Consider the following 11,631-nt stretch of genomic DNA (forward strand, 5'->3'; position numbering starts at 1 on the left):
CACCACAACACCACATTTAAACATCTCTCCCAACTGAAAAGCTCTCCCAAACTCAGTGGAACCCCAAAGGAACTCCGAAACGCATGACCCCAAGAAACCCCCAAACTCAAATAGAATTCCTAAACTTGATAACGCCTCCAGGCTGAGCCCTGGCCGTGTGGCTCAGTTGGTTGCAGTGTTGTCCTGATGAGCCACCCGGGTTGTGGGCTCGATCCCTCCTTGGGCACCTGCTGGAGCCAACTAATGAACACATGAATGGGGGCTTGGCAAGTCTATGTTCCTCTCGCTCTCTCTTTCTCTCTCTCTCTTAAACCAATACTTAAAAAAAAAAGAAAATGCCTCCAGGCTGAAAAGACCCACAAAAGTCAATAGAATCTGCAAGCTTGGAGTCACCCAAATTAAGAAGAGCCCCCCCAAATTCAAGAGAGATGTCTAAACTCAGGAGGGTTCTCAAACATAAGGGAACTTCTGCCCTGAAGACTCCATAAAAGACCTCCAAACTTTATTTTTTTTAAAATATATTTTTATTGATTGCAGAGAAGAAGGGAGAGGGAGAGAGAGCGAGAGAAACATCAATGATGAGAGAGAACCATTGATCAGCTGCCTACGCCCCCTCCTGCGGATTGAGCCCACAACCGGGGCATGTGCCCTTGACTGGAGTCGAACCTGGGACCCTTCAGTTCACAGGCCGAGGCTCTATCCATTGAGCCAAACTGGGCTCCTTTTAAGACCTCCAAACTTTAAATAAAAATCCTTCAAGCTGAAAAGTCTCCCAAATTCAATAGTATCCCCAAACGTTAGATATCCAAACTCAACAGACTTCTAAAGCTTAAGAACCTAGAAGAGATTCCCCAAACTGAGGATCATTTTCTCTCAGTGGCACCCTAATACAGAATACCCCACATTTATTGGAACCCTCAAGTTCACCTTACCCTCTGAACTCAAGAGCTCAAGCTGAGAATATTCCTCACAAACTCAGGATTTCACCCTCACTATTTATCACCAAAGATTCCCAAAGTCAGGGTATGTATACCCCACCCCAAGTTTAAGAGAAGGTTTTGATTTTCAAATGCTCCCACCAGGGGTATGTGGCTGTGCCAAGTTCTGAGATCCAGCCAATGGGAGTATGGCAGGCAAATGACCCCAGTAGGGCCCTGTCATGGCCTGGGGAGGCCCAGGTCACAATGGGTGGCCCTGACTGGGCTCTGGAGGCCCTTGGAAGCAGGAAAAAGGCTCCAGGGCCTACTTGCCAGGCAGACTGGTGTTACCCAGTAGGGGTGGGGGTGCACGGAGCCAGAGACCACCCTTCCCTCCCTCCTCCCAGCACTGGCCACCCCCACCAGTACTCTCTGTCACCATGGAGGTGTCTTCCCAGCCACCTCCAATCAGGGCAGGCAGCTTCTCTCTCTCACATCCCCACCCCACTTCCTGACTTCCCATGCCACCACCTGCCAAACCTTGCGATTGGACTGGGGCCACTTCCCAGCTCCTGGCAGGCCCCAAAGTCCCCATTCCAGCCCACCAACTTCCCAGAAACATTCCGACCTCCCCTCTGGTTTCCAGCTATGGGTAACCAATAGCAGGATATCCAGAAGGAATCTTCCGTCCTGGGCAAAACTTCCCAAAGCTAACGGGATGGGGGCTGAGGGCCAGATGAGGGAATCTCTGAGGGGGACCCATGCTTACTCTCCTCCATCTTCTACAGACAAGCAGAATGAAGTGGAGATCCCATCACCCACAATGAGGGATGGAGAAAGGGCACCTCGGCCGAGACCCTCCCAGCAGCCTCCACACCCGGAGCCACAGTTCCAGCCTATGTCTCAGATCACGGGGGTGAAGAAAATGATGCATAGCAGCAGCCTGACTGACACCAGCATACCCCGCTTTGGGGTGAAGACAGACCAAGAGGAGCTCCTGGCCCAAGTGGGTGGGGGCCCAGCAGGGGCTGGGCTGGAGAGGGGCAGGGGTTCCTGGGGAAGGACTGGGTGTTGGGTTAGCCTGAGATGAGGATTGGGGTGGACAAGTCCCCAGAGCATGCCTATGAAACCTTTCGTAAACCCACACAGTGTAAAATGAAGCAGTTGCCGTTAATCGATGTGTCTTTCTTGGGTTTATGATCAAAACACTTAATTATACCCAGTTTCACATGAAGTGTAACACCCTTACAAGCTCTCTTAGGCTTTTCTGATACTTAGGACACATCTCGCTAAGGGTTGCACAAAATAAACTGAGATAAAGCACAGGTGCTCACAGACACAGCTCACGGCTCTGGTGCCTGGATGCCCAGGAGCCCGGTCGGTCCCTGGGAAGGAGTTTGGCAGGGCCGCTCAGCGTGCTGCCGCCTGTGGAACCGCTGCTGCAAAACAAACGCTAAACGCCGTTTTCTGTTGTGGCTTTTCACCTTTTTCTGTAAAGGCGAAAGTCCTCTTTGGATTTGCTTCAGTTAGCAGAAACAGGTACTAATGTAGGTCTGTCATAAAAGCGAGGGGCATAACGTGAACTTCCTGAGACTCTTGGGAGCAGGAGCGAAAGGAGCTAAGCAAGGAGGTGGTCTCCATTGGAGCCTGGCCTCAGCTGGATCGCCCGGGAGCTGTGAACAGCACCAGAGTGGAGCCCACCTTGAGGGGAGCGCTGGCCTCTGTAGCCCTGTGTCATCACTGGCTGCCCCAGGGTGGATGGCATCATCCCCGCCATGTAGCTCCTGTGGGGACAAAAGCAGTTTTCAGGAGAATGGGGCAGCTGTGAGCCTTAGAAGCAACGGTCCCAGCAGCTAGGAGGTGGGCCAGTGGTCAGTGAAGGGGATTTGGGCAGAACCCCAACAGTGTGCACGGCAGGCCAGACCTGGGTTTGGCATCTGACTCTTCCCAGAGACCTTGAGCCAAGGGGCCCTCACATTGATTTGTACAATAGACGTGCTGCTCTCTCAGTGGGTCACTCAGCCGACATTTATTGCAGCCCTCTGTGAGCTGACCCTGGCCAGTGCTGCCTTGGGTCCCCCAGTGTTTAGCTGGCCCTGTTCTGGATCCTGGGGAGACATGGAAAATTAGCCCATGTTTCTTTCCTCCTGGCACCCATGAGCAGTTTAGCTCGAGGCTCCAGGGTCTTGGGTAAGTCACATCCCTTCTCTGCCCCTGTCAGATGAGACCACGTGCTTAGTGCAGTGCCTGGCAGATGAGTCGCTGTGGTTGCTTTGCTATTTCTCGGCCCAGTAGAACCTGGGCTGTAAATTCTATACTGAGCATGCCACCCTCCGGGTCAGCAATAATGGCGCTGCCTTCAGACCTAAGCCCTCACGGCTCCTGATGTCTGGCCTCCATCTCCTCCAGGAACTGGAGGACCTGAACAAGTGGGGCCTGAACATCTTCCACGTGTCAGATTATGCCCGGGGCCGTTCCCTCAGCTGCGTCATGTACACCATATTCCAGGTAGGGGGTGGTGGTGGGGCCCTGAGTGGGGCTGGGTGAGGGGCAGTGTGAGGGAGGGGGCCAGGGCGGGGAGCTAAGGGCTAGTGGGGGTCACTGCCCCCCCATACCCGTCCTCAGGAACGGGACCTCCTGAAGAAGTTCCACATCCCGGTGGACACGATGGTGACATATATGCTGACTCTGGAGGACCACTACCACCAGGATGTGGCCTACCACAACAGCCTGCACGCCGCCGATGTGCTGCAGTCCACCCACGTGCTGCTGGCCACACCTGCGCTGGACGTGAGCACCGCCTCACCCCTTCTCCCTATCCCCACCTCTCTGATTGCCCATCTCTGGTCTGTTTATCGCTCTGACTCTGGGTCTCTGACCTCCGTCTCTCTCTGACCCCGTTCCTCTCTCTGATTCTTCTCTTTTTCTCTCTCACCCCCCATATTTCTAACCCCGTGGCTCTCTGACTCCCTCTCTCTGCCTCCAGGCTGTATTCACAGACCTGGAGATCCTCGCAGCCCTCTTCGCGGCTGCCATACACGACGTGGACCACCCTGGGGTCTCCAACCAGTTCCTCATCAACACCAGTGAGTGGCCCTCCCCGGGGGCGGGGCCTGTTGGGATGGAGGGGGGCGGGGCCCACCTGTGGGCGCTCTCTTCCCCTGACCTCTCGCCCCACCTGGGCAGATTCGGAGCTGGCACTCATGTACAATGACGAGTCGGTGCTGGAGAACCACCACCTGGCCGTGGGTTTCAAGCTGCTGCAGCAGGACAACTGTGACATCTTCCAGAACCTCAGCAAACGCCAGCGGCAGAGCCTGCGCAAGATGGTCATCGACATGGTGGGCGGGGCGGGGGCAGAACGGGGAAAGGTGGGCTTTGAGGGGTGGCACCTTGGGAAGGTCTGAGTTTGAGACCGAAAGGCCCCTGAGGGGGAAGAGTCTTTTGGCGGGACCTGTGGGGACAGGTTGTACAGTGAACACTTGAGAAGCTCCGGCCCGCCAGCGGTCTGGTGGGGAGAGTCCGTGGCCCCTGTGACAGCCCCCTTGTCCACAGGTGCTGGCCACCGACATGTCCAAGCATATGACCCTCCTAGCTGACCTGAAGACCATGGTAGAAACCAAGAAAGTGACCAGCTCAGGGGTCCTCCTGCTGGACAACTACTCCGACCGCATCCAGGTGCCCCCTTCACACATCATATAAGAAGACTGGCCCCTTCCTCTCCCCTCCACCCTGCAGATCTGGGTTGCTGCCCCTCTCTTAGCCCACAGCTCTCTTCTTGCCCATCTTCCTGTCTGTTTTTCTCTCTCCCCTCCCATCTTCCCCTTCCAATCCCCACCTCCCTTCCCATCTCCCCCCACTTCCTACCATCTCCCCCAATTCTTTCTTCCCTTCATCAACCCCTCCCTGTCCCTCTTCCCCACCATCTTCTCTCCCTCACCTTCCCCTCCCCTCTACCCCATTTCCCCTACCTCTCTCCATCTCCCCCACACCTCCCTCTCTCCATTTTCCTCCTTCCCTCTGCCCTTTCCTCCATCAACCCCTTCTTATCTCCTCCTTCCTCTCCCCTACTCATCTCCCCCTTTATTCCTCTGTCTCTCTTCATCTTCCCCTTACCCACTCTCCCTGCAAGGTGGGGAGGTAAGGAAGCCTGAAGCCTCAGACTGGGACAGGAGGAGCATGGCCTCTGAAGGTCCCGTGCCCTGTGCAGGTCCTGAGGAACATGGTGCACTGTGCGGACCTCAGCAACCCCACCAAGCCGCTGGACCTGTACCGCCAGTGGACAGACCGCATCATGGCTGAGTTCTTCCAGCAGGGCGACCGCGAACGGGAGCGTGGCATGGAGATCAGCCCCATGTGCGATAAGCACACAGCCTCGGTGGAGAAGTCTCAGGTACAGTGCAGGGCACCAGCCTCCCACCCCATCCGCGCCTGGAGCTTCAAGCCCAGAAGGTCCTGACCTGCTTCAAGTCTTAGTTTGTTTTTTCTTTTGATGTTTGTTTGTATTTTTTAAATATTTATTTGTACTGATTTCAGAGAGGAGAGAGAGATAGAAACATCGATGATGAGAATCACTGATCGACTGCCTCCTGCAAACCCCACACTAGGGAACCAGCCAGCAACCTGAGCATGTGCCCTGACCGGGAAATGAACCATGACCTCCTGATTCATGGGTCAACGCTCAACCACGGAGCCATGCTGGCAGGGCATTTTTTTTCTTTTTCTTTTTTTTTAATATTTTATTGATATTTTACAGTGCGGAAGGGAGAGGGATAGAGAACTAGAAACATCGATGAGAGAGAAACATCGATAAGCTGCCTCCTGCACACCTCCCACTGGGGATGTGCCCGCAACCAAGGTACATGCCCTTGACCAGAATTGAACCCGGGACCCTTCAGTCCGCAGGCCGACACTCTATCCACTGAGCCAAACCGGTTTTGGCTCCTTTTTTTTTTAAAAAAAAATATAGTTTATTGATTTTTTACAGAGAGGAAGGGAGAGGGATAGAGAGTTAGAAACTTCGATCAGCTGCCTCCTGCACACCCCCTACTGGGGATGTGCCTGCAACCAAGGTACATGCCCTTGACCGGAATCAACCTGGGACCTTAAGTCTGCAGGCCAACGCTCTATCCACTAAGCCAAACCTGTTAGGGCGAGGGCATTCTTTTCTATCTTGATGGGAAATACGCAGCATTTTATCCTCCGCAGAACAACCAAACTGAGCCTCTGGCACACACATCTTCAGACAGTTCTAACTCATTTGCAGCAACTGCCATAGTATCACTAATGCTTAGCTGGCCCTTAGTTACAGGCCTTATGCTGATTCAGCCTGTTTCTGATATCCTAACTTGGCCAGTGAGTCGGTCCCTGATTTTTAGAGGGTTTTGAAATGAGATGCATTGACTTGTCTACTAGTATATGTGCTGATTAACTTAACAAGAGAGACAGGAATGCCCTCTCATAAAAAACTCAGCACTTAAGTGTGAATGTAAGAGTTTCTCACCCTCCCCACTTCTAGTCTCCTCCCAGTGAGACCCACCTTTTCCAGTTTGGTGTGTATGCCCTTCTAGACTGGGATTACCTAGCCTTGGCTGTGTTGGCAGTTGGGGCCAGATCATTCTCTGTGGTGGGGGCCGTCCTGTGCATCTTATGGTGTTGAGCGGCATCCTTGGCCTTCACCCACTAGATGCCAGGAACACCCTCCCCTTTCTGGGCATAACAATCAGAAATGTCTCCAGACATTTTCAAATGTCTCCTGGGCCTGCAGATCAACCCCACCCTTGATGAAAGCCAGTTTCATAGTTTTATTATATAGTTACTAGAGACCCAGTGCACGAATTCGTGCACTGGTGGGGTCCCTTGGCCTGGCCTGTGCCCTCTCGCAATCTGGGACCCCTCGGGGGATGTCAGAGAGCTGGTTTGTTTCATCCTGATCCCACAGGCCAGCTGAAAACTACATTTCCTAGTCTCCCTTTTAAATTTTATTAGATCCCTCAGCATGGCAGTGCCATCTTTACCACTGCGGCCACAGGTTCATTATCCTTCTTCTCCCTTCCCCAGGTGGGTTTCATCGACTATATTGTGCACCCACTGTGGGAGACATGGGCTGACTTGGTCCACCCAGATGCCCAGGAGATCCTAGACACATTGGAAGATAACCGGGACTGGTACTACAGCGCCATTCGGCAGAGCCCGTCGCCACCGCCTGAAGAGGAGCCGGAGGGGCCAGACCACCCAACCCCACCTGATAAGTTCCAGTTTGAGCTGACGCTGGATGAAGAGGAGGAGGAGGCGGCGTCCTCTGCCCTGGGTGCAGTTGAGGTGCAGGGATTATTCATGGCTCAGGATGCATCCCCAGCGGAGGAACTGTTGGATGTCGATGGCCAAGATGCATCCACGGAGGTGGAGGTGGAGGAAATGTCCTTGACACAGCAAGCAGACAGTGTGGCTGTGGGCCAGGATGAGTCCACATCCCCAGATGCATCGGTGGATGCCATGGGCTGTGGCAGCTCCCACGCCCTGTCTCCAGAGAGCCCCGCTCTGCCTGCCTTGAGGACCCCACCCACTCCAGAGGCTGCCCCGGGCCTCCTGGGCCTCCCCTCCAAGGCAGCCGAGGTGGGGGCCCAGAAAGAGCATCATCAGGCTGCCAAGAGGGCGTGCTGTGCCTGCACAGGGACATTGGGCGAGGACCCACACACACTCCCAGCCCCTGGTGGGTGGGGGTCTGCTGGAGGCCCTACCTGAGCCTCAGCCTCTACACCCTTTTACCCTTCCTGCCTCCTTTCACCACCATCGTCCCCCGACTGCCTCCTTCACTGCCTCAAAGACTCTTCGGCCTCCTGAGAAAAAAGAAAACAGAAAAGTGGGGTTTTTTTCTCTTTTCTTTTTTTCCCCTTTCTCCCCACCCCCAACCCAATCCACGGGGCCACATTTTGGAGGTGGGGCCTGGGGAAGGAGGGGCTGAGGTTCTGGAAGTGGTTTTATTTTTGGAATTTTCATTGTTACATTTTTAGATAAAAGAAAAAAAAAAAAACAGGAAAAAAAAAAAAAAGGATGAAACACAGCAACTGTAGATGCTCCTGTTCCCGGCTCCCCTGGTCCATCTCCGACCCCTCACCCCTCCCAGGCCCCAGGCCCAGTCTTCCAGCCTCTGTGGGCTCCACCTGAGCCCAAGCAGGCGTAAGGTCTCCTTCCAGGCTCTTCCTAAATTTGGAGGGTTTCTAGAATCCAGCCAGGGAATAGCCATTCTGGGCAGGGGCCCAGTGGGGCGGGTCACTGTGAGAGGCCCCAGCCCCAGCCCCTCTCAGGCTCACTGCCTCCCCGCCAAGTCTTCCACCTCATTTTGCACAAACCTGGCAATATTGACTCGGGGACAGGCGTGGGGATGCTGTACAACTTAGGATGCCGGGAGGGGAAGGTGTGAGGGGGACATTTGCACCACCAGCCTGGGGTCTGAGCTCTGAGGAGGGCTTGATCCTCCCTCCACTTGCCACCCCCTTCCCCTTCCACTTTGGGTTCCGTTTGACTTTTCTCCATTTGGGGGACAGCTCCAAGCTGCACCCCCTGCTTCCAGCTGCTTCTCCTCTTGTTTCTGCCTTAATGATTCTCATGGCCATAGGAGAGGGTTGCAGTGGCTCCCACCTGCACCTTGGGTGGGGCGGGCCAGACCCAGAGCCCCATCCTAGGCATCCCCCCAGCATCCTCCTGCCCCCCTCCCTGACCCTTTGCCCTAGGAGGAAGCAATAATGGTGTACACCAACATTCCCTTTCTGGGCCTCCCTTCCTACCCTGGCACCAAAGTCATTTCTCCTTTGTTCCACCTTGCCAAGCCTCCCCTTCTCCCCTAACTATTCCCCGAGCAATATGACAGACAGATGCAAGGCCTTTTCTCTCCAAGCCATGGGGACTGTTTGGAAGGAAGGACCCCCTCCTCCCTCTCCCCTATTCCCCGTGGCCTGGTTCTGCAGTTGGGCGGGGCAGGGCCTCTCTCATTGCCCCCACCCCTTCAATTCTGAGCACACGGTACTGTAGCCTCCCCCTCCCTGCAGCCTTCCATCTGTCTGTCTATCCCACTGGGGAGTACCACCCTCTCCCACCCTCATGATACTGTACAGGGTTCATTGTTCGTAGCGCAAGTAGTTTCTGTCCTAGCCAGCAACCGGAGTGGGCCTTTTTTGTTTGTTTTCTTGTTTTCCTTGCTTTCTTTTCCTTTGTACATACTGTAAGGTTGGTTTGTAAATTTATTCTACAGAGGCAAAAAGGGAAAATAAATTTGCCCTTCCCCGGCTGACCCAGTCAGGGAAGGAAGGGTGGGGATCTCCCAAGAGGGAGATCCCTATTCCTGTTGTATTATACCAACTGTACCATAGACCCCAAAAGGGTGGGCTCGGCGCTGTCTGATGGGAAGTCAGTTCATCCAGGGGGTGAGGGCTGGGCAGAGCCTGTCCCTCCCCCTGCCCAGGGCTGGGTTCAACGGGCAACAATTGAGATGGACCATCCCACCCCCAATCAGGGCTCCTCTCTCCATGGGGGGTGCACAAGACCCCGGGAGGTACTCCAGTTTATCCACTTTGAGGGTCAATCAGTCAGTCCATTGATCGATAATCTTTCGATCTTGTCTCCAATTAAACCGAGGCTTTCACTGATCTTCCTGGCTAATGTGGCTTTCTTTCCCACCTGGTCCTTGAGGTGCGCCTCTCCAGCACTGTCTGCCTGGGGCGGGAGGTGAGGGAAGGGGGTTCTGACCCTACCCCTCCCCAAGTACATAGAACTTGAGGGGATTGCAGGGAACTTGGCGGAAAGCAGCTTCCAGGCGTGGGCTAGGTCCTGGCACAGGGAACTCTAGGTTGTAAACGGAGGTTGAGACCATACAGTCTTTGGAGGCCAGCAGACCCAGGTAACCTCGCTTCTCCCACACAGAACATATCTGACACAACTCGGGTTCTTCTGGAATCTCAAAATCATGCCTGGAAACCTCCAGGAGGCCTGTTGACACCTTCACCATGATTGACACTTCCGGCTGCCAGGTCATGATAAAAGGTTTTGGGCAAATTCTGCCATGTAGACGTTAATCTTGATTACTAGGCACAAGAGAATCTACACCTGTAAATCCTATGAATTCCCATGTTGGTGTTGCAACCTTCATGTTGCATGAAAACAAAACCAAGGAACAAACCTGAAAAATTTAAAGGCAGGATTCTGTGTTGCTTTGGGCCTGTTAGTCTTATGGGTATCAGGCAAGCTGAACCCTCCAAATTAATGACTGGACAAAGAACAGGCTTGGGTTATACACTGTTTTCTGATTTGTTCATACAAGGTTAGGGAGTGAGTGCATCTCATATTTTAACCAATCACATATTTTAATACTATTAATTCTACCCGTGGGAGCCCCCTGTTCCAATTTTTATCAGGCTAATTAATGAGCCCCCAATTTCACCTATTCAATGGTGCTGCCCTGGCCAGTGTGGCTCAGTTGGTTGGGCATTGTCTCATGTACCTAAAGGTTGCTGGTTCAATTCCCAGTCAGGGCATATGCCCAGGTTGATTGATGTTTCACTCTCACATTCATATTTCTCTTTCTCTCCCTCTCCCTTCCTTTCTCTCTAAAAAATCTTAAACAACAAAAACACAAACGGTGCTGACATTCATTATGCTAAAGAGCAAAACTTCCCAGGTAGATAGAGATATGGATAGGGGAAGTGTTTGTGATGTGGGCTTTTGGACTAGAATACCGGCTGCCTCTGGGATATAATAAGCAAAGACACACGCACACACATAGTACTTGAGTGGTTAAGCACAGTGGGATCAGTAGATGTATATATTACAGCTTGTGTGTTTTGAAACAAAATGAGGAGAGCTTCCTTGAATCTAAGGAAAAGTTGACACACCTACTCTGCCATCCATCACTAGCACCAGAGACCAGTTTGGATCCCAGCTCTAGCTATGTGCCCTAGGCAGGGGTCCTCAAACTTTTTAAACAGGGGGCCAGTTCACTGTCCCTCAGACCGTTGGAGGGCCGGACTACAGTTTAAAAAAAAAATCTATGAACAAATTCCTATGCGCACTGCGGGCCCGGGACGAGTTGGCTGCTAAGCAGTACAGGCAGCGGCACCCGGTGGGCCAGATAAATGTCCTCGGCGGGCCACATGTGGCCCGCGGGCCGTAGTTTGAGGACGCCTGACTAGGGTGTGGTCTCTCTGACCTCAATTGTCTCATCTGTAAAACGGGATAAAAATCTCAGACTTATGGAGTCAGTCTTGAGCAGCGCTGTCCAGTTGAAACTTTCTATGATGGGAATGTTCTATGTCTGTGCTATCAACATAGTAGCCACTAGCCCCATGTGGCTATTAAGTACTTGAAATATCGCTAGTGCAACTGAGAAACGAGTTTTAATTTTCCTTTACATTAAGTAGCCACGTGTAGCCGATGGCTACTGTATCAGACTGCACAGTTCTGGGACTTAAGTCTGAGAGGGATGGAGAGGATTTAGTGCATCTAGGTTTGTGTATGCTTGACTGTGGTTTAAAGATTCACAGTAGATATCCTGGCCCAGAGAAGTGGAGGCAGCCTGGGTCCAGAGAGAGGAGAAGCAACACTGGAAAACTAGTTAGAAGTTTCCAGAGAATCTGAACTTTGTGCAAGAAGCAGAGAGGAGAACCAGCTCTTTCCCCAAGGGTGTTTCAAAGGGAGGCAGAGTCGGGGAAAGGGTATCAGG

General features: G+C 53.1%; 1 protein-coding gene across 5 annotated transcripts in view; it reads left to right on the top strand.

Moving 5' to 3' along the window:
* PDE4A (phosphodiesterase 4A) overlaps positions 1–9,564 on the top strand; it is a 41,298-nt gene extending 31,734 nt beyond the window's left edge. For 4 of the 5 annotated variants that reach the window (XM_080674572.1, XM_080674574.1, XM_080674573.1 and 1 more), the window contains 8 exons: positions 1,706–1,923; positions 3,327–3,425; positions 3,543–3,707; positions 3,904–4,003; positions 4,104–4,258; positions 4,473–4,595; positions 5,128–5,310; positions 6,978–9,564. In XM_080674572.1, coding sequence (XP_080530698.1) covers positions 1,706–1,923; positions 3,327–3,425; positions 3,543–3,707; positions 3,904–4,003; positions 4,104–4,258; positions 4,473–4,595; positions 5,128–5,310; positions 6,978–7,661 — 1,727 coding nt within the window. In that variant the 3' untranslated portion in view covers positions 7,662–9,564. The remainder of the gene's footprint in view (positions 1–1,705; positions 1,924–3,326; positions 3,426–3,542; positions 3,708–3,903; positions 4,004–4,103; positions 4,259–4,472; positions 4,596–5,127; positions 5,311–6,977) is intronic. The other variant, XM_080674576.1, reaches the window with a different exon arrangement.
* The last annotated feature ends 2,067 nt before the right edge of the window (positions 9,565–11,631 follow it).

This window comes from Plecotus auritus (assembly GCF_963455305.1).
Source record: "Plecotus auritus genome assembly, chromosome: 6".
Taxonomy (NCBI): domain Eukaryota; kingdom Metazoa; phylum Chordata; class Mammalia; order Chiroptera; family Vespertilionidae; genus Plecotus; species Plecotus auritus.